The 25,516-nt window shown below is 52.8% G+C and overlaps 2 protein-coding genes across 3 annotated transcripts; both read right to left on the reverse strand.

The window, feature by feature from the left end:
• Positions 1 to 3,671: 3,671 nt before the first annotated feature.
• Positions 3,672 to 15,178, reverse strand: bsg (basigin). Of its 2 annotated transcripts, none has more exons than XM_047051192.1 (8): positions 14,982 to 15,178; positions 10,230 to 10,398; positions 8,767 to 8,855; positions 8,478 to 8,617; positions 7,888 to 8,164; positions 5,068 to 5,080; positions 4,716 to 4,785; positions 3,672 to 4,580 (listed from the first exon to the last, which is right to left on the reverse strand). In XM_047051192.1, exons 1-7 carry the CDS (start codon positions 15,040 to 15,042, stop codon positions 4,728 to 4,730), a joined length of 807 nt encoding a protein of 268 aa, XP_046907148.1. In that variant the 5' UTR covers positions 15,043 to 15,178; the 3' UTR covers positions 3,672 to 4,580; positions 4,716 to 4,727. The 2 variants fall into 2 exon arrangements, with proteins under 2 accessions (XP_046907148.1, XP_046907147.1); XM_047051191.1 differs by having other exon boundaries at positions 5,068 to 5,092.
• Positions 15,179 to 16,701: 1,523 nt separating this feature from the next.
• Positions 16,702 to 21,602, reverse strand: rnf126 (ring finger protein 126). The gene is made up of 9 exons (XM_047051190.1): positions 21,494 to 21,602; positions 20,584 to 20,642; positions 20,439 to 20,499; positions 20,056 to 20,273; positions 19,222 to 19,290; positions 18,933 to 19,002; positions 18,422 to 18,515; positions 18,095 to 18,210; positions 16,702 to 17,933 (listed from the first exon to the last, which is right to left on the reverse strand). Exons 1-9 carry the CDS (start codon positions 21,566 to 21,568, stop codon positions 17,772 to 17,774), a joined length of 924 nt encoding a protein of 307 aa, XP_046907146.1. The 5' UTR covers positions 21,569 to 21,602; the 3' UTR covers positions 16,702 to 17,771.
• Positions 21,603 to 25,516: the final 3,914 nt, after the last annotated feature.

Here is a 25,516-nt window from a genome sequence, read left to right on the forward strand (position 1 = left end):
CGTGGAGAACGATTCTGACAGTTTTCAGTTAACATCAGTTCGAGTAATGACATTAAGGTAGTGACGACGGTCGATAGTGCACGAGGTACTGCGGACGCACACACACATTAAGCTTATATATTTCAGCCACAATATATTGGATTTTACAGTCGAATGAGTCACTTAGGATATTGTTTAGGAGAAGAGAGAAAGCTATCCAAGGATAGACTGACAGCGGTAACGGAAACGGATGCTCCCAGTGTTGAAATGGGAAGACAAGCATCGTGTCCAAACACTTACCAGCTACAGTCTGCAAACACTAGCTCTTCAGTAAATGTTACATTTTATAACCATAAAAAAATACCAATAAACTTCTGTTATTTGTATACTAAATAACAAAGTCATACATAAGGTGCTTAATGTCTTTGAAAGTATTGCAAAGGAACAAACCTGTCTACTCGATTTCCAAATCGCCTTCTAGGACAGAGCTTCAACATCGCCATCTAGTGGTTGACTATGAGGAAGGAAAACTTTACAGCGGGGAAAGTTAGTTTGATGGTAATGATCAAACTAGTTTGGTAGCCTACTCACATTTTCATGGGACCCCCAAATATCTAATTCTGGCTACGGTACTAGTACATGGAATTATTTTGTGTATATTCCACAAATATTCCTTTTACCAGTCCTGCAGTCTCTGATTAACTAGCTGGTTTAGGACCAACGCACAGATCTGAGATCGAACGTTGGTATAGTAATCTCACGTCAAACTTTTGATAAAACTCGACAGCCCTGAAAAACTTTTAATATTAAACGGAAAAAAATAAACGTTTAATCCACTGCCGACACATTTGCTCTTGATTTTGAAAGAATAAAAGACTAAATAACAGACCCCTCAACTTTTGGGGGATAAGGGTTGGTCCAAAAATAATCACTTCATCTAACGGTGCTACCATGTCTTCCATGCTGTGATGCTGCTACCACGTCTACCATGCTGTGATGCTGCTACCATGTCCCCCATGCTGTGATGCTGCTACCACGTCCTCCATGCTGTGACGCTGCTACCATGTCCTCCATGCTGTGATGCTGCTACCACGTCTACCATGCTGTGATGCTGCTACCACGTCCTCCATGCTGTGACGCTGCTACCATGTCCCCCATGCTGTGACGCTGCTACTATGTCCTCCGTGCTGTGATGCTGCTACCACGTCCTCCATGCTGTGATGCTGCTACCACGTCCTCCATGCTGTGATGCTGCTACCACGTCCTCCATGCTGTGACGCTGCTACCATGTCCCCCATGCTGTGAGGCTGCTACCATGTCCTCCATGCTGTGACGCTGCTACCATGTCCTCCATGCTGTGATGCTGCTACCACGTCTACCATGCTGTGATGCTGCTACCACGTCCTCCATGCTGTGACGCTGCTACCATGTCCCCCATGCTGTGACGCTGCTACTATGTCCTCCGTGCTGTGATGCTGCTACCACGTCCTCCATGCTGTGATGCTGCTACCACGTCCTCCATGCTGTGATGCTGCTACCACGTCCTCCATGCTGTGACGCTGCTACCATGTCCCCCATGCTGTGAGGCTGCTACCATGTCCTCCATGCTGTGACGCTGCTACCATGTCCTCCATGCTGTGATGCTGCTACCACGTCCTCCATGCTGTGACGCTGCTACTATGTCCTCCGTGCTGTGATGCTGCTACCACGTCCTCCATGCTGTGAGGCTGCTACCATGTCCTCCATGCTGTGACGCTGCTACCATGTCCTCCATGCTGTGATGCTGCTACCACGTCCTCCATGCTGTGACGCTGCTACTATGTCCTCCGTGCTGTGATGCTGCTACCACGTCCTCCATGCTGTGAGGCTGCTACCATGTCCTCCATGCTGTGACGCTGCTACCATGTCCCCCACGCTGCTACCATGTCCCCCATGCTGTGACGCTGCTACCATGTCCTCCATGCTGTGATGCTGCTACCACGTCTACCATGCTGTGATGCTGCTACCACGTCCTCCATGCTGTGACGCTGCTACCATGTCCCCCATGCTGTGACGCTGCTACTATGTCCTCCGTGCTGTGATGCTGCTACCACGTCCTCCATGCTGTGATGCTGCTACCACGTCCTCCATGCTGTGATGCTGCTACCACGTCCTCCATGCTGTGACGCTGCTACCATGTCCCCCATGCTGTGAGGCTGCTACCATGTCCTCCATGCTGTGACGCTGCTACCATGTCCTCCATGCTGTGATGCTGCTACCACGTCCTCCATGCTGTGACGCTGCTACTATGTCCTCCGTGCTGTGATGCTGCTACCACGTCCTCCATGCTGTGAGGCTGCTACCATGTCCTCCATGCTGTGACGCTGCTACCATGTCCTCCATGCTGTGATGCTGCTACCACGTCCTCCATGCTGTGACGCTGCTACTATGTCCTCCGTGCTGTGATGCTGCTACCACGTCCTCCATGCTGTGAGGCTGCTACCATGTCCTCCATGCTGTGACGCTGCTACCATGTCCCCCACGCTGCTACCATGTCCCCCATGCTGTGACGCTGCTACCATGTCCTCCATGCTGTGACGCTGCTACCATGTCTTCCATGCTGTGATGCTGCTACCATGTCCTCCATGCTGTGACGCTGCTACCATGTCCCCCACGCTGCTACCATGTCCCCCATGCTGTGACGCTGCTACCATGTCCTCCATGCTGTGATGCTGCTACCATGACCTCCATGATGTGATGCTGCTACCATGTCCTCCATGCTGTGACGCTGCTACCATGTTCTCCATGCTGTGATGCTGCTACCACGTCCCCCATGCTGTGACGCTGCTACTATGTCCTCCGTGCTGTGATGCTGCTACCACGTCCTCCATGCTGTGAGGCTGCTACCATGTCCCCCACGCTGCTACCATGTTCTCCATGCTGTGACGCTGCTACCATGTCCTCCATGCTGTGACGGTGCTACCATGTCTTCCATGCTGTGATGCTGCTACCACGTCCTCCATGCTGTGAGGCTGCTACCATGTCCTCCATGCTGTGACGCTGCTACCATGTCCTCCATGCTGTGATGCTGCTACCACGTCCTCCATGCTGTGACGCTGCTACCATGTCCTCCATGCTGTGACGGTGCTACCATGTCTTCCATGCTGTGATGCTGCTACCATGTCCTCCATGCTGTGACGCTGCTACCATGTCCCCCATGCTGTGACGCTGCTACCATGTCCCCCATGCTGTGACGCTGCTACCATGTCCTCCGTGCTGTGACGCTGCTACCATGTTCTCCATGCTGTGACGCTGCTACCATGTCCTCCGTGCTGTGACGCTGCTACCATGTCTTTCATGCTGTGACGCTGCTACCATGTCCTCCGTGCTGTGACGCTGCTACCATGTCCTCCATGCTGTGACGCTGCTACCATGTCCTCCGTGCTGTGACGCTGCTACCATGTCTTCCATGCTGTGACGCTGCTACCATGTCCTCCGTGCTGTGACGCTGCTACCATGTCTTTCATGCTGTGACGCTGCTTGGGTGGTGTTACTGACTCCAGAGATCCTGCTGCTTCTGGCTCTAGTCCTGAATGATAAAACTACATTATAATAATATTACTATTTACTTATTATACTGATCTAATCACTTACCCCAACATCATTACTATACTGATACAAATAAATCAAATCAGTTACCAAAAAGACAGTAATCTTTTAAAATCAAATCAACTTTTATTAAGGTGGTGCAAGTTGGTACAGTTAACAGTGTTCAATCTACTTGCTTGGTTACTTGCTAGGCAAAATAATTTACATATTTCTATTAAAAAGGTTTTCCAGATGTGCGACAAGACGCACCCAGTCACAATAATCATGTTGGTGCAGCAGATGGGTTAGGGTGTCACTAACCCAGCAGCTTCTGAGCTGACACGCATCTTGTAGAAGACCAGAAACATTTGAGAGGCAGAACTGATTCACTAGCTTTCAAGAAAACATCAATTTTCCATATAGCCATTAGCTGACCATAACCTGACCCAATAATGTACTCCTATAGACTTATACAGGTACTACTGTAGATGTTTGTATGGCAAACAAAGCAAGACAACTGAAACTACAAACATCAGAAATATAAAACAGGTCAATAATTCTTTATTTAAACAGGGTATTCTCACACAGTAGAATCAGAAGGTGGAGCACATTGATGTGTTTTTAAAACTCTGAATACGCTCAGGGGTGGAGGATGAGGAAGATGGGCAGGTGGTGGTGGTGGGAGGGGGGTGTTAAGGCCTTAATACACAGTTCTGATGGGTTTAGGATCAGACAGTGCTCTGGGTCTAGAGGTGAAGGGTGCAGACTGGCTTCACAGGCCTGGTGTCAACAGAACCACCAAGACAACATTCCTATGGCAACGCTACAACGTATTACTACAGACAAACACTTCTAGAACGTCAAGAATAAGTCATGCAGTGCTGGCTACACACCCAGCCTGGAGGGAGGGAGACCAGTCAACACAATGACACTCAAGCAAAAAAGAAAGATATTTAAAGATTGCGGGGTGCACTAGATTATGTGCCACACAGCATTTTGATGCTCCCATACCCTGGACAGGAGTCACCAGGAACCTTGTGGAGGGAGGGAGGGACCCAGCAGGAGGTAGAGAAAGAGGAGGGGGGAGGAAAAGAGAGGAGGAAGGGAAAGAGATGGTTAGATGTGCAGACCACCAGCAGATGTTCAGTAGAAGCACAAGTCCTGCTCACCTCTCTCCCCTCCTAGTTAGAGTTCCTCTGCCGGACGTTCTTCTCCTTGTGGTTGGTGGAGTTGCTCTTCCTGGGAAACCAGAGAAGACCTGTTTGGGCTGGTCCCTGCAGAATACCAGCCCACCCCTGGTCCCACCAGCCCACCCCTGGTCCCTGCAGAACACCAGCCCACCCCTGGTCCCTGCAGAACACCAGCCCACCCCTGGTCCCACCAGCCCACCCCTGGTCCCACCAGCCCACCCCTGGTCCCTGCAGCCTGGTCCCTGCAGAACACCAGCCCACCCCTGGTCCCTGCAGAACACCAGCCCAACCCTCCCCGTGTACTGGTAAACAGAAGGAGAGCAATACTTACAGAGGAGCAGATCCTGAGTCATCATCTACACCAGCGCACGCACGGAGAGAGACACAGAGAGAGGGAGAGGAGATGCAACACACTGTTAAACAGACAGACAGAGCTCTAACACCAGCATGCTATTCCCAACCAGGAAGTTCCAGGTCCAGTGTTACTCGCTCCCACACACCCCTAACAACTGTTAGTGACACAATGCCACACCCCTAACAACTGTTAGCGACACAATGCCACACCCCTAACAACTGTTAGTGACACAATGCCACACCCCTAACAACTGTTAGTGACACAATGCCACACCCCTAACAACTGTTAGTGACACCATGCTGATGTCAAAGACCACCCTGACTAAGCATGCCCATGCCCGGCTGCGTCGCCATGTCAACGGCACCGCTGCAGTCATCCCATCATTTTATATATATGTATCGTTTCCCCTTAGCCCCACGAGGCCAGGCCCCCCAACGCAGCTGTGTAGAGACCCCGCGGTAACCATGGAAACCACACAGATGACGGGGAGGGGGAGGTGCTGCAGCACAGGTGAGTCCACAGGGACACCTGAGCTGGTCGTCCAAGGTTACAGCAGAGGTAGAGCACGTCGTCGTCATGGCGATGATGAAAATGGAGCTGGAACGTCTGACAGCATCACTGGCCATGCGTGGTCAGCATGCACGATGCATGCAGTAACAAACACCAGCCTTTCTCCCTTCTACACCCTCAACCCTCCACCTTCCTCCCCCTATCATCCTCTTAGCAAACCACAACCCCATTAGACTGTCAGGACAAGCAAGAATAACCTCCATCCCCTCTAACTGGCCACACTGATTGGAGGCCAGGTTGGGATCTGGGGGGTTCTGATTGGTCAGGCGGGGCCGGTCAGGCGGGGCCAGTCAGAGGTCAGCATGGGGTCAGCAGAAGTGAGTATGAAGGCAGAGCATTCCCACTCCCACAGCTTGCTCAGCTGCATGCAGTCTGGGTCACTTACCACAACACAGCAGCAAGAGAAATCAAAACATGAAATCATAAAAAAGAAGTTTGGACAAATGGCATCAACAGAAGGACTAGAACAGGCAGAACTAAAAGAATAAAAGGATGTAAGCATTTTGAATATTTGTATCATGTTCAGATCAGTAGTTTATGCACCATCTTCAGCACTCAAACTAGGGCTGGGCGATAAGGGTAAAAAATTATCGATGTAGATATTTGTATTTACATTCGATAACGATAATTAAACGATAGACCACAGATCTGTAGTAGTAGCCAAATAAGTCTCTTCCTCAACTTTTCCCCTACACTCGCCATCAAGTTTAGGCAGCGCGGTGTGAGAGAAATGTTTGCGGCCAGGGAGCACGTACCTGGGGTCAAGTAACTTAAGCTTTTGATCAATACCTTGGTGCAAACACACACTTGCTGCATGTTCCAACGAGTGATTTTGCTTCAGGTGGTAAAAAAAGGTTTCTTATATATTAGTATTATAATTGGACCAATACGCTGTTCTTATTGGTCCAGAGACATTCTAAGAAGTCCGCAACGATTTACGGACCTAGCAAGCGGTTTCCTTGGAGATGTTGACAACATGGCGTCTGCTACAGATTCATTGTGTTTGATTTGGGAATGTGTTGTTATATTATATAAAAAAACAAATATGGACTTTCGACAGATCTACCAACACCTTTGTAAGCAGAGATTTGTTAAAACGGTTGTTAACCGAGACCGTAGGTCGAGGTCAACAAGAAGTCCACATTTGCAGTTTGTCGTATTACCAGACTTAACCACCTGTTTGTTTACTTCACCTGTTTGCACCGAACATTGCTCTGCTCTTTGTCGGATTTCAAAAAGCCAAACAACTTCCAAATAACTGAAGAAGACTAACCTTTTTATCAATAATTTCTTCATTGGAAGTTGCTCCCTCACCATGGCTGTCGCTGCCACTGTTTAACATGCGGTTAACATTAGCTACTCCACTCGAGGTGCTCAGTCAGTATATTTTAGTGAGCGTAGGCTACCATTTCTCTGCAACTTCCTGCTGCATCACAGAAATTAAATGGACTGCTATTCCTAATTATTCTCTATCGACATTATCGATATTATTGAAAATGAATTAATGTTACGATATCTTTATCGGGGGAAGTCATTACTTCTATAGATATTTTTATCGATTTATCGCCCAGCCCTAACTCAAACACTTGCAGGATGACTCCACTAGGAGGCAGGAGAGGGTCACTAACAACCCTGCTACCTTCACTCTCGCTTACTGCTGTTGGTAAGAACTGAAGGTATTTAGGGTAGTTAGATAGGAGGTGGGGAGTTAGGAGGAGCAAGGGGGGGAGTTAGGAGGACGTGGGGGGAGGAGTTAGGAGGAGGAGTTAGGAGGAGGTGGGGGGAAGAGTTAAGAGGAGGTGGGGGAAGAGTTAAGAGGAGGTGGGGGGAGGAGTTAGGACGAGGAGTTAGGAGGAGGTGGGGGGGGTTAGGAGGAGGTGGGGGGGGTTAGGAGGAGGTGGGGGGGGTTAGGAGGAGGTGGGGGGGGTTAGGAGGAGGTGGGGGGGGTTAGGAGGAGGTGGGGGGGGTTAGGAGGAGGTGGGGGGAGTTAGGAGGAGGTGGGGGGAGTTAGGAGGAGGTGAGGGGAGATAGGAGGAGGTGGGGGGAGTTAGGAGGAGGTGGGGGGGAGTTAGGAGGTGGGGGGAGTTAGGAGGAGGTGAGGGGAGTTAGGAGGAGGTGGGAGGAGTTAGGAGGAGTTGGGGGGAGTTAGGAGGAGTTGGGGGGAGGTAGGAGGAGGTTGGGGGAGTTAGGAGGAGGTGGGGGGGGGGGGGTAGTACTGCTTCGTACCGTCACTGATCTCATCAGGTGTTCTTCTCTTCTCATAGATGAAGATGATGGTGACCAGGATGATGACCTCGGCCACGATGCCCAGGAAGGGCCACAGGGCAGCCAGGCGGGAGCGCACGCGCAGGTGAATCTTGTCAGAGGCCATCCCCAGCTCACTGGTGGCCTGGCACTCGTAGTCGCCCATGTCCTGCTCCATGTCCAGGTCCAGGATGGACAGGGTGGTTTTGTTGGGGGTCGTCTTGATCTCATACTTGTCCAGGGTGGCGTTGGCGATGGCCTGGGGGGGAAGCACACTCTGGTTACAAGCTAGCACACGCACACACACACGCCTGCTCTGACACACACACACACACGCCTGCTCTGACACACACACACACACACACGCCTGCTCTGACACACACACACACACACACGCCTGCTCTGACACACACGCACACACACACACGCCTGCTCTGACACACACACACACACACGCCTGCTCTGACACACACACACACACGCCTGCTCTGACACACACACACACACACGCCTGCTCTGACACACACACACCCACACACACGCCCCCCTCCCAGAGGGAGCAGCAGACGTACTAAGGGAGAGCCGTCAGGCTGTATCTTCCTCCAGGCCCAGTCGGTGGGCAGCGGGTACCCGTAACCATGACACACCATCACCCCACGGTCACGCTCGTTCCCCTGCTCAGAGTGCTTGTAGGCCGACACGTGGAGAGGAGCTGCGCACACACACACACACAGGTCAGTGGTCACCAGATGGCTGAAAACACACATCAACTACGCCAACATTGCAGAAACATTCGTCACTGAAGATGAAGACAAGGGTTAGGGTTGAGGCAGATCAGACAAAGACAGAGGAGGAACTTACTCTTGACCTCTATGACCTTGGAGACCTGGGGCTCAGTGACAAACACACACTCATACTGCCCCCCCTTCTGGGCGCTGATCTTGGTCAGGCTGGAGGGAGAGGGAAGAGGGAGAGATGATAAGGTCAAGCTAAAGAACACATGATGAACATTGATAACCCACTTGTTGTTTGATGAAGTGAGAGACCAGACCTAACCCTAACCCTAACCCTAACCCTAACCCTAACCCTGACCCTAACCCTAACCCTAACCCTGACCCTAACCCTAACCCTAACCCTAACCCTAACCCTAACCCTAACCCTGACCAGTGTGCTTCCTCTGCATGGCTCCTCTCTCCTTCCCCTGTTCAGCCCCCCCCTCTCTCCCACTCCCCCTCTCTCCCACTCCCCCCTCTCTCCCACTCCCCCCTCTCTCCCACTCCCCCCCCTCTCTCCCACTCCCCTCTCTCTCCCACTCCCCTCTCTCTCCCACTCCCCCCCTCTCTCCCACTCCCCCTTTCTCTCCCACTCCCCCCCCTCTCTCCCACTCCCCTCTCTCTCCCACTCCCCTCTCTCTCCCACTCCCCCCTCTCTCCCACTCCCCCCTCTCTCCCCCCCTCTCCCACTCCCCCCTCTCTCTCCCACTCCCCCCTCTCTCTCCCACTCCCCCCTCTCTCTCCCACTCCCCCCTCTCTCTCCCACTCCCCCCTCTCTCCCACTCCCCCCTCTCTCCCACTCCCCCCCCTCTCCCACTCCCCCCCTCTCCCACTCCCCCCTCTCTCCCACTCCCCCCCTCTCTCTCCCACTCCCCCCTCTCTCTCCCACTCCCCCCCCTCTCTCCCACTCCCCCCCCTCTCTCCCACTCCCCCCTCTCTCCCACTCCCCTCTCTCCCACTCGCCCCTCTCTCTCCCACTCCCCCCTCTCTCCCACTCCCCCCTCTCTCCCACTCCCCTCTCTCTCCCACTCCCCTCTCTCTCCCACTCCCCTCGCTCTCCCACTCCCCTCGCTCTCCCACTCCCCCCTCTCTCCCACTCCCCCCTCTCTCCCACTTCCCTCTCTCTCCCACTCCCCTCTCTCTCTCACTGATATGGAATTAAGGTCACAGAGGGAAAGAGCACAAAGAGCTGGAGCCACTCTCTCCCTGCTGCCAACGCTACTAGCAGAGCAGCCTGCAACGCTACTAGCAGAGCAGCCTGCAACGCTACTAGCAGAGCAGCCTGCAACGCTACTAGCAGAGCAGCTTGCAACGCTACTAGCAGAGCAGCCTGCAACGCTACTAGCAGAGCAGCCTGCAACGCTACTAGCAGAGCAGCCTGCAACGCTACTAGCAGAGCAGCCTGCAACGCTACTAGCAGAGCAGCCTGCAACGTTACTAGCAGAGCAGCCTGCAACGCTACTAGCAGAGCAGCCTGCAACCAGCCCTCGCTGCGAACAGAGAGAGAATTCTTCCCCTCCCCCAGAGGTATTGTCCCCCGGCAGGACCTACGTCAGTTCAATGTAGGCCAGGTCGTTACTCTGCCTGGTCCCCTCCAGCTCCTGGTCATTCTTCTTCCAGAAGCTGCCCTTGATGGGGGAGGTGGGAGCCGTCAGGTTGCAGCTCAGCACAGCAGAGGTCTGGTTACTCACCTCCGCAGGGTCCGTCACTATCGGGGGCTCTGAGGACACACACACCATCATTAGTAACCTCTCTAACCTCCCTGTATCTTGAACAGTTAGGGTTAGGCTAACAGCTGTATTCATGAGGATGTCTTGATGGAGGACAGTCGAGGGGTTCTGAGAGGAAGGCGTGTCTACAAAGCTCTACAACACAGAGGTCATCCACACTACAGGAAGTGTGTAGGGTTCAAAGGTCATAGGTCATCACATGCCGTCTGAGACCAAGAGACAAGACAAGACTCGGACCCTGACCTTTGACCTGCCTAATGACATCACAGCTAACCGCAGCACACCTCTAGCACAGGAACACAGCTATGCCCCAGCTAGGACACACAGGAGACAGGAGGCTGAGAGGCTAGGAGACAGTTCTCCTGGGGGAGGAGAGAGGCTAGGAGACAGTTCTCCTGGGGGAGGAGAGAGGCTAGGAGACAGTTCTCCTGGGGGAGGAGAGAGGCTAGGAGAGACAGTCTGGAGGAGGTACTCTATTGGCTGGTCTAGGGGTGTGTGAGGGGGGGGTTGTGGGGAGGAGCAAGGTGGAGGTCAGGGGTCAGGAGGTTGATTGACAGGGGATGGACCAATCCCAGTCCTCTTTACAGGGAGGGGGAGGGGCATGGTGCTCCACCCTCCTCCACTCACGTTGGAACACCAGGACGTTGGCCTGGGAGCGGATCCACTTAATCTTGGGCGTCTTCTTCAGCTCGTTGCGGTCGGGGTCGTTGGAGGCGCGGCACTCGTACGTGCCCGAGTCTGAGAGGGAGAGGTTTCTGAGGACGACGGAGCTGGTGGCGTGGGCTACATAGGTGGCGTTAATGGCCATGCGGTCGTCACGCGCCCCGTCAAACAGCTGCACCAGCGTCTCCTCGGGGCCATGGCCCTCCACGAACCACCACTGCACCTCTGGGAGGGGGTCCCCCACCACCTCACACTGCAGCTCCGCCCAGCCTCCCAGCAGCTTCATCTGGGACAGGGGCGACTTAATGAAACCAGCTGGGGGGGGGGGGGGGCAGGCCCAGTAGAGAAGAGCCAGGGGGGGGGGGGGGGGGGGCAGGCCCAGTAGAGAAGAGCCAGGGGGGTACAGGGAGTACAGGCAGAAGGCCGAACAGTGATGGCAGTTAATGGATTGATATTGATTTGGGGTGGGTGTGGGGAGGGCCAGTGGTGATGAAATGTGAGATGGAAAAGACCAGCAGGCAAAATCAAAAGAAAGAAACAGAAAAACAGAAAAGATTAATATAAGTCACAGATGAGAGGGTTGAGTCCTGCCATCAAGATAAGGCAAACATTCAGTATGAAAACATTATGCAAATGATATGAAGAAATATGTGTAACACCGTGAGAAGGCAGTGAGCACTCAGAAAAGACAGACGAACAGCACATGCAGCAAAATGTACTAAACATAAACTCAATTAATTCATCAAATGCATTCAATGGAAAGACAGGATACAAAAAATATATATTTCAAGGGCGGTAAAATACCATGAGAAGCCAGTAACCACATGATGGGATAAGGGTTAGGATGACCCCATACTGGTTACACCTGGCAGGGAACATGAAAGGCCTTGAGGGGGGGCTGGGGGCCCAGGAGGGCATGTGTCTCCTACCGGGGACATTCTACAGAGGATTTACAGCCTGGGTGGGGCTCACTGGAGCAACAACACACAGTCTGTCCATATGTGCTCCCGCTGCCCTCTCCACACAGCACACAGCCCTGCCCTCTCCACACAGCACAATATCAACCTGCTGCCAGGAGATCAACACTTGAACAGGGGGGGGGGGGGGGGGGGGGGGGGGTGTCTGGAACACAATAACCATGTTTATTGTTGTAGGACCACTCCCCGTGTCGGAGAGAGGAGGAGACGGAGGGAGTGGCCCCTGTTCTTGGCGTTTGTGTGAAACCTGGTCGACAACAAGGCTCTCTTAGCAGGGTTAGGGTTAGCTGGGCAGGGTGGAGAGGAGCTGGGCAGGGTGGAGAGGAGCTGGGCAGGGTGGAGAGGAGCTGGGCAGGGTGGAGAGGAGCTGGGCAGGGTGGAGAGGAGCTGGGCAGGGTGGAGAGGAGCTGGGCAGGGTGGAGAGGAGCTGGGCAGGGTGGAGAGGAGCTGGGCAGGGTGGAGAGGAGCTGGGCAGGGTGGAGAGGAGCTGGGCAGGGTGGAGAGGAGCTGGGCAGGGTGGAGAGGAGAGAGGAGCTGGGCAGGGTGGAGAGGAGAGAGGAGCTGGGCAGGGTGGAGAGGAGCTGGGCAGGGTGGAGTGGAGCTGGGCAGGGTGGAGAGGAGCTGTAATCAAATCGTAATTGTTTGATAAACCCAGGAAGTCCTGGTGATGATTAGCTAGCCTAGCAATCTGACTTCTCAGAACTCCCTCTGGGTCCGTCCCCTCCTCCCCAGGGTTCTAGAACAGGCCGACAGTGTCACCATGGCAGCAGGCTGAGAAGGTTCTGGTTAATGAGCTACAGGACAGACAGACCCTGGAACTGCAAGCACGGTCATGATGAACAACCAGAAATACCTCAGGCCAAAATGGCTGGTGAACTGATAGCGACACATTATATTTACATATTAATCAATACATCATATGATTCGACATGGGCTGAATCTGACCCTAGCTATAGCACCTGTCACAGGAGTTCCAACAGTAAAGCCTGACCAACTCAGGGGGTCATGCACAAGTCAGGTCCCGGGCAACGGTAGCTACGGCCGTGAAAACAATGATGCAGTCTGGGATGAGGCGCATGATCAGAACATTCCAGAACGCAGCCCTGAACAATCTGTACCCAGCCATATCGAGCAGTACCCTTATTTGACTGAAAAAGGCATCAGTGATATCAGCAGTAGTATGTTACATAAACGTATGTTAGCCTTCTACACAGACCACATTCCTGAGTTATGTGGTGAACCAGAGATTGAGAGTAAATTAGGGGAGAGACACAGAGAGAGAGAGCCACACAGAGAGCCACACAGGAAGAGAGAGCCACACAGAAAGAGAGAGCCACACAGAAAGAGAGAGCCACACAGAAAGAGAGAGCCACACAGAAAGAGAGAGCCACACAGAAAGAGAGAGCCACGCAGAGAGAGAGAGAGACACACAGAGAGAGAGAGCCACACAGAGAGAGAGAGAGAGAGAGAGAGAGAGAGAGAGCCACACAGAGAGAGAGAGAGCCACACAGAGAGAGAGAGAGCCACACAGAGAGAGAGAAAGACACACACAGAGAGAGAGACAGAGAGAGAGACAGAGAGAGAGAGAGACAGAGAGAGAAAGCCACCCACCAGCCCAGTAGCAAAGAGGGAGGCCCAGTAGTTTGGGTGAATGTGTGATGGAGGAGCTGAATGAACCACTCAGTATAGCATTGCGTAACTTGTGGACAGTCATGGCTGGAGGCTGAGAAAGTTTACAGCAAAGCTCCCATTCCTTAACAGAGGCTGAGCTGGAGCGCTATAATTAGATTACCCTAATACTCTCTACACACAACAACAGGCCTGTCCTGTGACACGGGGAACCACTCAACAGCAGCTTTCCACCACAACCACTCTGCTCACCGCAGCATCAAGTTAGTGTTCATCTCATTATGTACTTTCTCAAAACACTATTTTAACATAGCTTTGGATAAAAGCGTCTAGATTCCTTTACTGTAAATGTTGACTGTGTATGATTACTGGGGTACAAAGTAGCTGCTTCGACAGGAAGAAACACTACAGGCTGGTCCTTTAGTCCTGTTCCAACAACCCAGCAGGAGAACTAGTTCACACCGGTTTGAGAACAGAAGCTTACTGGGAAACTACTAGCTTACTGCCTTTTCACATTTGCAACAGAATTGGGTGAGACTGGATTGAGTTACCCGATTACAGGCCAAATACTGTAGAGGTCGAAGTTCATGTGGTCTCAATAGACTGAAATGAAATTGCAATACGTTGTTTTCCACTCTGTTTTGAGCGGCATATCAGGACTACATCCAACGATATCATCCCGGACACATCTTGAGCAACTTCGACCATACCTATTGATTTGCCCAATTACCTACTGAAATAATTGTTACGATTCCTAAATTTAAAAAAAACACCGCACATTTCACGGATGCAATTAGCATAAAGTAGCTAATTATACACAGCAGGCTCTCAACACATTCAGCAAATCATCGTTGCTAATGACCAAAAAATCACTATAACCTGTTAACCTATAAATAGGGCACGTCGAAGTCTCATTTCATGGATGTTTCACGTTCAGCTAAATATTGAAGTAAACTAAATGGGCGACTATTCCTATAGACCGTCGATGATCGCGTGCCTGTCCGGTAGTTTACTGCCCCACACCCGGCTTTCCCAGCTAAACACGTCTCGTCATAAATAACCTTACAGGAGCTAGCAATGTAGCTGACATTAAAACGATCATTTTAAGCGTTTAGTGGTAAATAAACAATTCACTCACACACGACTTGCAATACACATGTCCGTACCTAAACCATCTTGAAATGGAAAAGTATGTCATCGTCAATAATTGAAATGGTGTTGGCTTGCTAACGTTAGCCAGCTAGCTAACTCATTTGCTTGCTAATGTGGTTAGCCAACATGAGAGCACTCGTGTTAAACCTTACCTGTTGATCCACTGGCACGGTACACGCACAGCAGGGCACCTAATACCCACAGGAGCTTCATGTTCACAATGTTCGCTTGGATTTTAAACTCTTCGATGATAAACTATAATTCGCGTTATTTGTTCGACTGAATGTTTCGGAGGCGCTGCCTGCTAGTGTCGCCCGGAGTTGGTCGTCCTCTATTTGCTCCTCACGCGCTTACGTCATGACTAGGGCCGGCAGCACGTACAGCCACTGAATTTGTGGGGCTTGACACAGATCACGACAACATATCAGACCCGTAGCCCAAACCCCTAACCCATATCAGACCAGTGGCCCAAGATCAGTCATCATCAGATTTTTTTATTTTATGAACAGATGTGAGATTTTACTCAGTTGGCAGATAATATGGAAGGAAGAAACCCCCAAAGCACAGCAAAGGAAAAACAAATGTTAAAACACCAATCTATACGTCTAGCGCGAACACACCCACACACCATCAAATAAAAATACACAGGTTCACAAATACACACCAAATGTCCCATGATTTCTGTTTGTGATTGTCAATTCTTTCTTTTTTTTTAACACACGATACATCAAAGTGTAAACTAAAGTACAGAAAGTCAGCAACGGGGCCATAACTTCATAAGACCACTGTAATACAAAATAAATACAATTAAAAGGTTATTTAAATATTGCCCTGCTCTACATGAAAATGTCCCCTACGATTTACATCTGTGGCTGGACCTCACTAGAACCAGACAGCAGCTCTGCTCTAGACAGGAATAACTCCTCTGGGAGTAGGAAGTCAGCATGCACAGAAAACACATACCTCACCATGTTCCCTGGCCTCTTCATGTTCCCTGGCCTCTTCATGTTCCCTGGCCTCACCATGTACCCTGGCCTCTTCATGTTCCCTGGCCTCACCATGTTCCCTGGCCTCTTCATGTTCCCTGGCCTCTTCATGTTCCCTGGCCTCTTCATGTTCCCTGGCCGCCTTAAGGATGTGATCTAATGTAATCAAGCACATCCCCTCCCGAACAAAGACAAGTCCGACACGGCTGATTGTTATAAAGGTGGACCTGTTGTTGTCTTCCTGTCTGATTATTCTGGCTGCAATGCTCACAATGCTGCAAGAGACAAACAGAACAGCCTCACTTCCTCTCAACCCTGAAGCCCTGCTCCCCAGCACTCCTCTCCTTTCCACACTGTGTGTGTGTGTGTGTGTGTGTGTGACCTCCCGCTCCTGACTGATGTCCACTAGGAAGTTTACCAAAGCAGTTTGTGTCAATATCAAATGAAGACAAGCCTGCTGATGGGTTGAGAGCTGGAGCATTATGAAGGGGCTGGAGCCTGCACTGCCCCCTGTGGGTCAGAGGTAGGAGTACCAGAAACCACCTGGGTTAGAGATGGTTTAACCCAGACCCCACCTGGGTTAGAGATGGTTTAACCCAGACTCCACCTGGGTTAGAGATGGTTTAACCCAGACCCCACCTGGGTTAGAGATGGTTTAACCCAGACCTCACCTGGGTTAGAGATGGTTTAACCCAGACCTCATCTGGGTTAGAGATGGTTTAACCCAGACCCCACCTGGGTTAGAGATGGTTTAACCCAGACCCCACCTGGGTTAGAGATGGTTTAACCCAGACTCCACCTGGGTTAGATATGGCAGGGTTAGTTGTCCGTCACTCCTTAAAACAAACATAATATGCGAACGATCGTAAAACCAAGTTATCACACATTGATAATAAAAATGTCTTTAATCTAGTGAAATTATACATGATGACAACTATGCAGATGTGAAAACCACCCAGAGGCCAAACGAAGCTCATCTTCCCCTTCATCCAGCTAGCTGTTGTTTATGTTTGAGTGCACGTGTGTGTGTGTGTGTGTTTGTGTAGGGAGAGAGGGTACAAATATGTTTTCCATTTTTTAAATACTGAACAAACATACATTGTATAATAGTCAACATCTCAATCAATTAAGACTTTGAACTGAGCACTTGCGACCGCTACTTAAAAACTTGACAGGTTAATAATCACAACCTGGACTTTGCTTTCTTCTTTTCTGAGCAGCCACACAGTCGTTTAAAAAATCATCTGGATGAAAAATAACTACAGAGTCTTGCTCTGAAGACAACCATACTAAAAGGTGTTCAACAGCAGCACTGTCCTGTTTCATATCCCATCCAGCCACGAAAACACTTCCACATTCCTCCTCTTACTCCTCCTCCTGCAGGAGGCCGGGTCCAGCCCGTCACCCCAACACAGGACAGGGGTCTGAAGGTTAGGGGGTCCTGGGGGGAAGTACGTCTGTCTGCCTGCCTGTCATCCTTAGCCCTCCAAGCCTCCTAGACCTAACCCTCCAGGCCTCCCAGCCCTAACCCTCCAGGCCTCCCAGCCCTACCCCTCCAGGCCTCCTAGACCTAACCTTCCAGGCCTCCCAGCCCTAACCCTTCAGGCCTCCCAGCCCTAGCCCTCCAGGCCTCCAAGCCCTAACCCTCCAGGCCTCCCAGCCCTAACCCTTCAGGCCTCCCAGCCCTAACCCTTCAGGCCTCCCAGCCCTAGCCCTCCAGGCCTCCTAGACCTAACCCTCCAGGCCTCCCAGCCCTAACCCTCCAGGCCTCCCAGCCCTACCCCTCCAGGCCTCCTAGACCTAACCCTCCAGGCCTCCCAGCCCTAGCCCTCCAGGCCTCCTAGACCTAACCCTCCAAGCCCTAACCCTCCAGGCCTGGGCATCCTTCCCCCAGTTGGGGTCAGACAGGGGGAGGGTGGGGGACACGGTCATGGGTGAGGCAGGCAGAGGAGGTTTTTAGGAGTCTGTAGAGTTGTCCTGACTGGTGGAGCTAGAGGACGGAGGAGTGGAGGAAGAGGAAGAGGAGGAGGAAGTGAAGTTCATTCCTGATAGTCCAGGTGGGTTCATGGCTGTGTTCTGTCCACTCAGACTCATCCTGCACACAGGACATGTGTCATGCTGGAGAGAGAAAGAGAGAGGGACAGAGAGAGGGAGGGACGGAGAGAGAATGAGATGTTTCAGTCATCACTTCAGTTAAGATGTAATGAGCAGTAATATTTAATACAGCTGTTAGGGGGAGTGTGTGTGTGTGTGTGTGTGTGTGTGTGTGGGGACCCAACCTGCTCCAGCCAGGGGATGATGCAGTCATTGTGGAACAGGTGGTTACATGGAAGCTGCCTGACTGTCTCTCCTGTGCTGTAGTCTTCCTTACACACAGGACACTCTAGACCTGAGCCTACACACACACACACACACACACACACACACACACACACACACACACACACACACACACACACACACACACACACACACACACACACACACACACACAGGTCAGTGGACTAAAGACAGAGGTGACAGGTCATACAGCACCATTGTTCTCTGTGTGAGGGAACCCCATGGCAGGATAGTCCAGTTGTGTGTGTGTGTGTGTGTGTGCTCACAAACGTGCTCCTCTGTAATGTGGACGCAGGGCAGGGTCTTAATCTTCTCCCTGTCAGCTGGAGGAGGGCCTGTATTCTCAAACTGGTTCAGCAGCTGCGGGGAGGAGAGGGGGAGACAGGATGTTTTCATCCACAATTTTATCAAATGGATAGTGGTAGCAGAGGAGGCTGGTAGCAGAGGAGGGTGGTAGCAGAGGAGGGTAGTACCAGAGGAGGGTGGTACCAGAGGAGGGTAGTACCAGAGGAGGGTAGTACCAGAGGAGGGTGGTACCAGAGGAGGGTAGTACCAGAGGAGGGTGGTATCAGAGGAGGGTGGTACCAGAGGAGGGTGGTACCAGAGGAGGGTGGTACCAGAGGAGGGTAGTACCAGAGGAGGGTGGTACCAGAGGAGGGTGGTACCAGAGGAGGGTGGTATCAGAGGAGGGTGGTACCAGAGGAGGGTGGTACCAGAGGAGGGTAGTACCAGAGGAGGGTGGTACCAGAGGAGGGTGGTACCAGAGGAGGGTGGTACCTGTGTGATGATGGCGTCCAGACCACCGGCCCCCCAGGCGTAGTCCATAGGGTTGGAGTGCAGCACCCCCCTGAGGGACAAACACACCCGTCATGCTTGAGTACAAGCATGAAATACACAGGGGGTACAGCACCGGACTACAGATCTAGAGTTCACATGTTCACATTCCCCCCTATATGTTGCTGTGGTAAAAATCATCATTATTACGAATGATCTGATTCGAAATACAAGCCCTGCCCCTGGGGTTAATAATAATCCATATTATTATTTGTTAGTATGTGGTACTCACCAAGGCCCCACGCCCATATTAGGCATGGCCGTAGGCGCAATGATTCCATTCACCAGCTGCTGAATTATTCTGGAACGGAAAAAACACAATGTGATGTTCACTGTTGCCACGGTCACAGCTTGCGTAACAAGTGAGTTTGTGAAAGAGAAGTTAAGTTGGAGTCAGATGGCTGAGCGGTTAGGGAATCGGGCTATTACTCAGAAGGTTGCCGGTTCAATTCCTGGCGTTGCAAAAATGACATTGTGTCCTTGGGCAAGGCACTTCATCTTACTTGCCTCGGGGGAATGCCCCTGTTCTTACTAAGTGAGTCTACTAAAAAAATTACTAAGTGTAGATTATCTAGTCACGTTAAGATAGAGAGATCCAGTCATGTTAGGGTTAGAGAGATCCCTAGAGAGATCTGGTCATGTTAGGGTTAGAAAGATCCCTAGAGAGATCCAGTCATGTTAGGGTTAGAGAGATCAGATCCAGTCATGTTAGGGTTAGAGAGATCCCTAGAGAGATCTGGTCATGTTAGGGTTAGAGAGATCAGATCCAGTCATGTTAGGGTTAGAGAGATCAGATCCAGTCATGTTAGGGTTAGAGAGATCCGATCCAGTCATGTTAGGGTTAGAGAGATCCCTAGAGAGATCTGGTCATGGGAGTCTTTGGGACGGATTATCCCCCAAGTCCCCCCCTCACCCTTCCAGTGCGGGCACGCCCTCCTGCCCCCCCCTCACCCCTCCAGTGTGGCCACGCCCTCCTGCTCCCCCCTCACCCCTCCAGTGTGGCCACGCCCTCCTGCTCCCCCCCTCACCCCTCCAGTGTGGCCACGCCCTCCTGCCCCCCGCTCACCCCTCCAGTGTGGGCACGCCCTCCTGCCTCCCGATCTGCCTCCTTGCACCATGGCGAACCCGTGGTTGCCTTGCGCTGTAGCGTTGCCGTGACACCATCTCCCTCTCCCGGCGGTTCTCTGCCTCGCGGTTATCTTCTAGCACCGGCTCATCAAACAGCCCCAGTGCAAACTGGCCAAACCCCGGAGGGAGGGGGAACATCTGCTGGGGTTCCACGTTCTAGAGGAAGGAACCGGAACACGGACACAGAGAACATGACCAGAACCTCAAGGTTGGGACCTTGGTAGAATACCCCCACACAATGCTTTATTTAAATACCACCCTGCTCCAGATATTAAAATGTTCCAGAGTGCCGATTTAGGAACCACAGACCGTCTTACACACCTCGAAGGCCAGAGGGTTCTGGGCCCCGCTGGTGATGCTGGCAGAGGAACCGTTTTCAGCGCTGTCCAGGGAGACAAACAACACCAGAGTTACAGCAGCGCTCATCTAACCCCGACCCTGACCCCGACCCCGACCCCAAACAAACCTTCCCTCCTCAAGGAGCTCCTCGATGAAGCCAGACTCACATCTGGGACACGTGTAGTCCTGCAACACACACACACACGGTTCAGTTCAGCCTCTCTCTCTCTCTCTCTCTCTCTCTCTCTCTCTCTCTCTCACACACACACACACACACACACACACACACACACACACACACACACACACACACACACACACACAAAAAATCAGAAGTCAAATCAGCCCTGCTATCAAACTCCCTCCCTCCCACACACGAGAGAGATAGAGAGAGATAGATTGAATACAGAGCAAAGATCCATTCAGCCCTGGACACACACAGCAGTAAATTACCCCCGACTGTCATTCCCACTAGAACCAGGAGACTGGGTCAAGTGTCATCTAGGTGGCAACCCAGTTAACGGTCCTTATACCATCATATCACCGCAGAAAGCTTAGCTTGCCTGCATGGAGCCGGGCAGAATACAAAGATGAGGTTCATGATAGGCTAGCTTGCCTGCATGGAGCCGGGCAGAATACAAAGATGAGGTTTATGATAGGCTAGCTTGCTAGCTGTCAGGTGTCAACCCACAACCTTACTGTCGGAGACTCAGACCGCTAGCTAACGCAATAGCAGTAACGAAATAGCAAAACGTTCTAGCTACGTGTTTGAGAATAGCTTTAACAGTTTTTCTGGATGACTGCTACTAGAAAGACAGTTTCTACACCATAGACTTTAGCTCGTTAGCTAATTAGCTGTGTACCTACGTACTACTATGTGCTTCGTTAGCAGCCTAGGCTAGCAGCTAGCTACAGTAGCAGGTGGACGCACTAGCGTTACGTGTTACAAAGCAATGAGATGGTACAGACAAACAACAAGGTACACGTTCATCCCGTGAATATGATGTAATCTCGTGCTTCATGTCGTTGATACTTACGGGGAGGCGGGGGTTTATCTCGGCTGAGCACCGGTGACAGAAGAACCGGCTGGGCCACGGTGGTGCTTCCGCCATTTTTAACTCACTTGTGAAGATAGTGACTGTACGGTGATCTGACATGGACAAAATATGTCGGTGCAGACTGCGGCTTTCAAAGCAGTTTGCCAAATCAATGATGCGTACTGTAGTTTTCAACACGGCCGCTAGATGGGGCGCGGGAGCGCTTGTAGCAGACTCTCCAACAAACATTAATTCCACTGCTACATTGGAATATAATTCATGAATTATACTCTGGAACATAAACAACAAATGATAGGCAATGTGACCTACAACTTTCGAAACAAACCCAGTCATGATCCGTGAGTTGGGAAGTTGGGTAGAGGCTGGGTTGTAAAAGAGAGTCCAAATGAGGAGAGAGGCTAGAGGCCAGGTGAGGGTGGAGGCCAGGTGAGGGTAGAGGCCAGGTGAGGGTAGAGGCCAGGTGAGGATAGAGGCCAGGTGAGGGTGGAGGCCAGGTGAGGGTAGAGGCCAGGTGAGGGTGGAGGCCAGGTGAGGGTAGAGGCCAGGTGAGGATAGAGGCCAGGTGAGGGTAGAGGCCAGGTGAGGATAGAGGCCAGGTGAGGGTAGAGGCCAGGTGAGGGTGGAGGCCAGGTGAGGGTAGAGGCCAGGTGAGGGTAGAGGCCAGGTGAGGGTGGAGGCCAGGTGAGGGTAGAGGCCAGGTGAGGATAGAGGCCAGGTGAGGATAGAGGCCAGGTGAGGGTAGAGGTCAGGTGAGGGTAGAGGCCAGGTGAGGGTAGACCCTGGAGGCTGAAGGCCTGAAGAACCCTAGCAGGAGACTTAATGTCCTCCGGCTGGCTGGGCCTCCTCGGACTGGCTGGGCCACCTCTGACTGGCTGGCTGGGCCTCCTCTGACTGGCTGGGCCTCCTCTGGCTGGCTGGGCCTCCTCTGGCTGGCTGGGCCTCCTCTGGCTGACTGGGCCTCCTCTGGCTGGCTGGCTGGGCCTCCTCTGACTGGCTGGGCCTCCTCTGGCTGACTGGGCCTCCTGTGGCTGGCTGGCTGGGCCTCCTCTGACTGGCTGGGCCTCCTCTGACTGGCTGGGCCTCCTCTGGCTGGCTGGGCCTCCTCTGGCTGACTGGGCCTCCTCTGACTGGCTGGGCCTCCTCTGGCTGGCTGGGCCTCCTCTGGCTGGCTGGGCCTCCTCTGGCTGACTGGGCCTCCTCTGACTGGCTGGGCCTCCTCCGGCTGGCTGGGCCTCCTCTGGCTGGCTGGGCCTCCTCTGACTGGCTGGGCCTCCTCTGGCTGACTGGGCCTCCTCTGACTGGCTGGGCCTCCTCCGGCTGGCTCGGCCTCCTCTGGCTGGCTGGGCCTCCTCTGGCTGGCTGGGCCTCCTCTGACTGGCTGGGCCTCCTCTGGCTGGCTGGCTGGGCCTCCTCTGGCTGGCTGGCTGGGCCTCCTCTGACTGGCTGGCTGGGCCTCCTCTGACTGGCTGGGCCTCCTCTGACTGGCTGGGCCTCCTCTGGCTGACTGGGCCTCCTCCGGCTGGCTGGGCCTCCTCGGACTGGCTGGGCCTCCTCTGGCTGGCTGGGCCTCCTCTGGCTGGCTGGCTGGGCGTCCTCTGGTTGGCTGGGCCTCCTCTGGCTGGCTGGCTGGGCCTCCTCTGGCTGGCTGGGCCTCCTCTGACTGGCTGGGCCTCCTCTGGCTGGCTGGGCCTCCTCTGACTGGCTGGTGTTCAGGTAGCGCTGCTCCCCAGAGGGCCATAACCGGATGATTTACGTGAGGGACAGACAGCCCCATCAGAAGAGCCTCCAGAAATCTGCTGGCTTCACCTTGCATCCCTCTGAAGAGAGAAGGAGGAGTTTCCTCCTGATTGAGCAACAGCCAATCAATGCCCTCCAGCCTGCTGGTCCGATGCAATGTGTTGTTTGGTACCAGGAGTGTGTATGTGTGTGTGTGTGATTGTGTGAGAGTGTGTGAGAGTGTGTGAGAGAGAGAGAGTAGAGAGGCAGCTATGTCTGGGGGCAGAAGTGAGGCATTCTCTGCCTCCAGTGCATCACTGAGCTTCTGCAGGGTTCATTGTTGCAGGGAGATGTGGGAGGGGGGACTGGGGGGCTGGGGGGCCTGGGGGGGTCTGGAGGGGGGGGGGGTTCACAGACAGGTCATGCGAGCTGCTACAATGAATTAGTTCTTCTGATTTCTGGACTTGCCCAGGAAGTTAGTCTGGGTCTGGTCTGGGTCTGGGTCTGGTCCGGTTCTGGGTCACACCAGATAATCACATGCTTCTCTCTCATGTCACAAGTTCCCAGGGAAACACAGCCTCACACAGCCTCACACAGCCTCACACAGCCTCACTCAGCCTCATTCAGCCTCACTCAGCCTCACACAGCCTCACACAGCCTCACTCAGCCTCACACAGCCTCACTCAGCCTCATTCAGCCTCACTCAGCCTCACTCAGCCTCACACAGCCTCACACAGCCTCACTCAGCCATCCCACACCACACGGAGGCAGTTGGGGGAACATGTGCTCTCAATTATCCACCCCAGTCCAAGCCTCTTAGTCACTGTATACCCCAGAGGATCTCCTCATCATCACGTCAAGAAGGTCCACACCTACTGAACTGTACTGTAACCCTAACCACGCCTACTGAACTGTACTGTAACCCTAACCACACCTACTGAACTGTACTGTAACCCTAACCACACCTACTGAACTGTACTGTAACCCTAACCACACCTACTACACTGTACTGTAACCCTAACCACACCTACTACACTGTATTGTAACCCTAACCACACCTACTACACTGTACTGTAACCCTAACCACACCTACTACACTGTATTGTAACCCTTACCACACCTACTACACTGTACTGTAACCCTTACCACACCTGCTACTACAGAGTCACAGGGTCACAGAGCCACAGGGCCACAGGGCCACAGGGTCACAGGGTCACAGAGCCACAGGGCCACAGAGTCACAGCTCTCTCCAGCTCACAAACACTGAGTACTTCTGACTCGGTCAGGCCATCTGAAAGTAGGGCAGTGTGTGTGTGTGTGGGAGGGGGGGCATGGCATATCAGGGTATGTGGCAATTTAAGTTGACTCAAATAATTAGAAAAGCGGGGGGGTGGGGGGGGGGGCGGGGCTTTCAGAGCGGAGCTTTGGGGACGGGTGGCTTGGGGGTCGGGGGGCCAGGGGACTCAGGGGACACGGGGGGCCAGGGGAGCGGGGGACCAGGGGACTCAGGGGGCTTGGGGGGCCAGGGGGGCGGGGGGCCAGGGGAGCGGGGGCCAGGGGACACGGGACTCAGGGGACTCGGGGGGCCAGGGGAGCGGGGGCCAGGGGACACGGGACTCAGGGGACTCGGGGGGCCAGGGGAGCGGGGGCCAGGGGACACGGGACTCGGGGGACTCGGGGGGCCAGGGGGGCGGGGGACTCGGCGCTGTGATAGTGGGGTGGTGTGTGTGTGATGGTGGGGGGTGATGTGTTCAGAACTGTGGGTGGTCTCAAACCCCATGTCTCCATCTCTCTCTTACTCTCTCTCCATAAATCTCTCCATCTCTCTCTTACTCTCTCTCCATAAATCTCTCCATCTCTCTCTTTCTTTCTCCCTGCTTTCTGGTTTCTGGAAGCTATCAGACAGCTAGCAACAGGAAGTGATGCAGTACAGAGTTGTTATATACAGGAAGTGATGCAATGCAGGGACATTATACACAGGAAGTGATGCAGGAGAGGATCATCACACGCAGTGATGATCTGCAGTGTGCTTTGATAGGACAGTTGTGTAATGTGTGTGTGTGTGTGTATGAGTGTGTGTGTGTGTTTATGAGTGTCTGTGTGTATGTGTGTGTGTGTGTGTGTGTGTTTATGTGTGTGTGGGCTAAGTTTGTGTTTGTGTAATCTCTCCTTGGGTGATTTAATGGCAGTGTTCTGGGAACTCCTCGATGGAGGAACGTAATTTCCGTTGTGAGTAAGAGGGCCGAGAATTAAAAAACTGGAACGAGACCGATTGTGTGTGTGTGT

This window comes from Hypomesus transpacificus, unplaced genomic scaffold (genome assembly GCF_021917145.1).
Source record: "Hypomesus transpacificus isolate Combined female unplaced genomic scaffold, fHypTra1 scaffold_139, whole genome shotgun sequence".
Taxonomy (NCBI): domain Eukaryota; kingdom Metazoa; phylum Chordata; class Actinopteri; order Osmeriformes; family Osmeridae; genus Hypomesus; species Hypomesus transpacificus.

Excerpts from the sequence above, each read along its gene's own strand:
- rnf126 (XM_047051190.1), bottom strand. The coding sequence starts at position 21,568 with ATGGCGGAAGCACCACCGTGGCCCAGCCGGTTCTTCTGTCACCGGTGC. Across the intron at positions 19,291-20,055 it reads GGCGTGCCCACACTGGAGGG|AATAATTCAGCAGCTGGTGA; the intron begins GTGAGCGGGGGG and ends TTTCCGTTCCAG. Across the intron at positions 19,003-19,221 it reads AATATGGGCGTGGGGCCTTG|GGGGGTGCTGCACTCCAACC; the intron begins GTGAGTACCACA and ends TTTGTCCCTCAG.
- bsg (XM_047051191.1), bottom strand. The coding sequence starts at position 15,042 with ATGAAGCTCCTGTGGGTATTAGGTGCCCTGCTGTGCGTGTACCGTGCC. Across the intron at positions 10,399-14,981 it reads CCGTGCCAGTGGATCAACAG|AGCCCCCGATAGTGACGGAC; the intron begins GTAAGGTTTAAC and ends GTGTGTCCTCAG. Across the intron at positions 8,856-10,229 it reads CTGGCCTACATTGAACTGAC|CCTGACCAAGATCAGCGCCC; the intron begins GTAGGTCCTGCC and ends CTCTCCCTCCAG.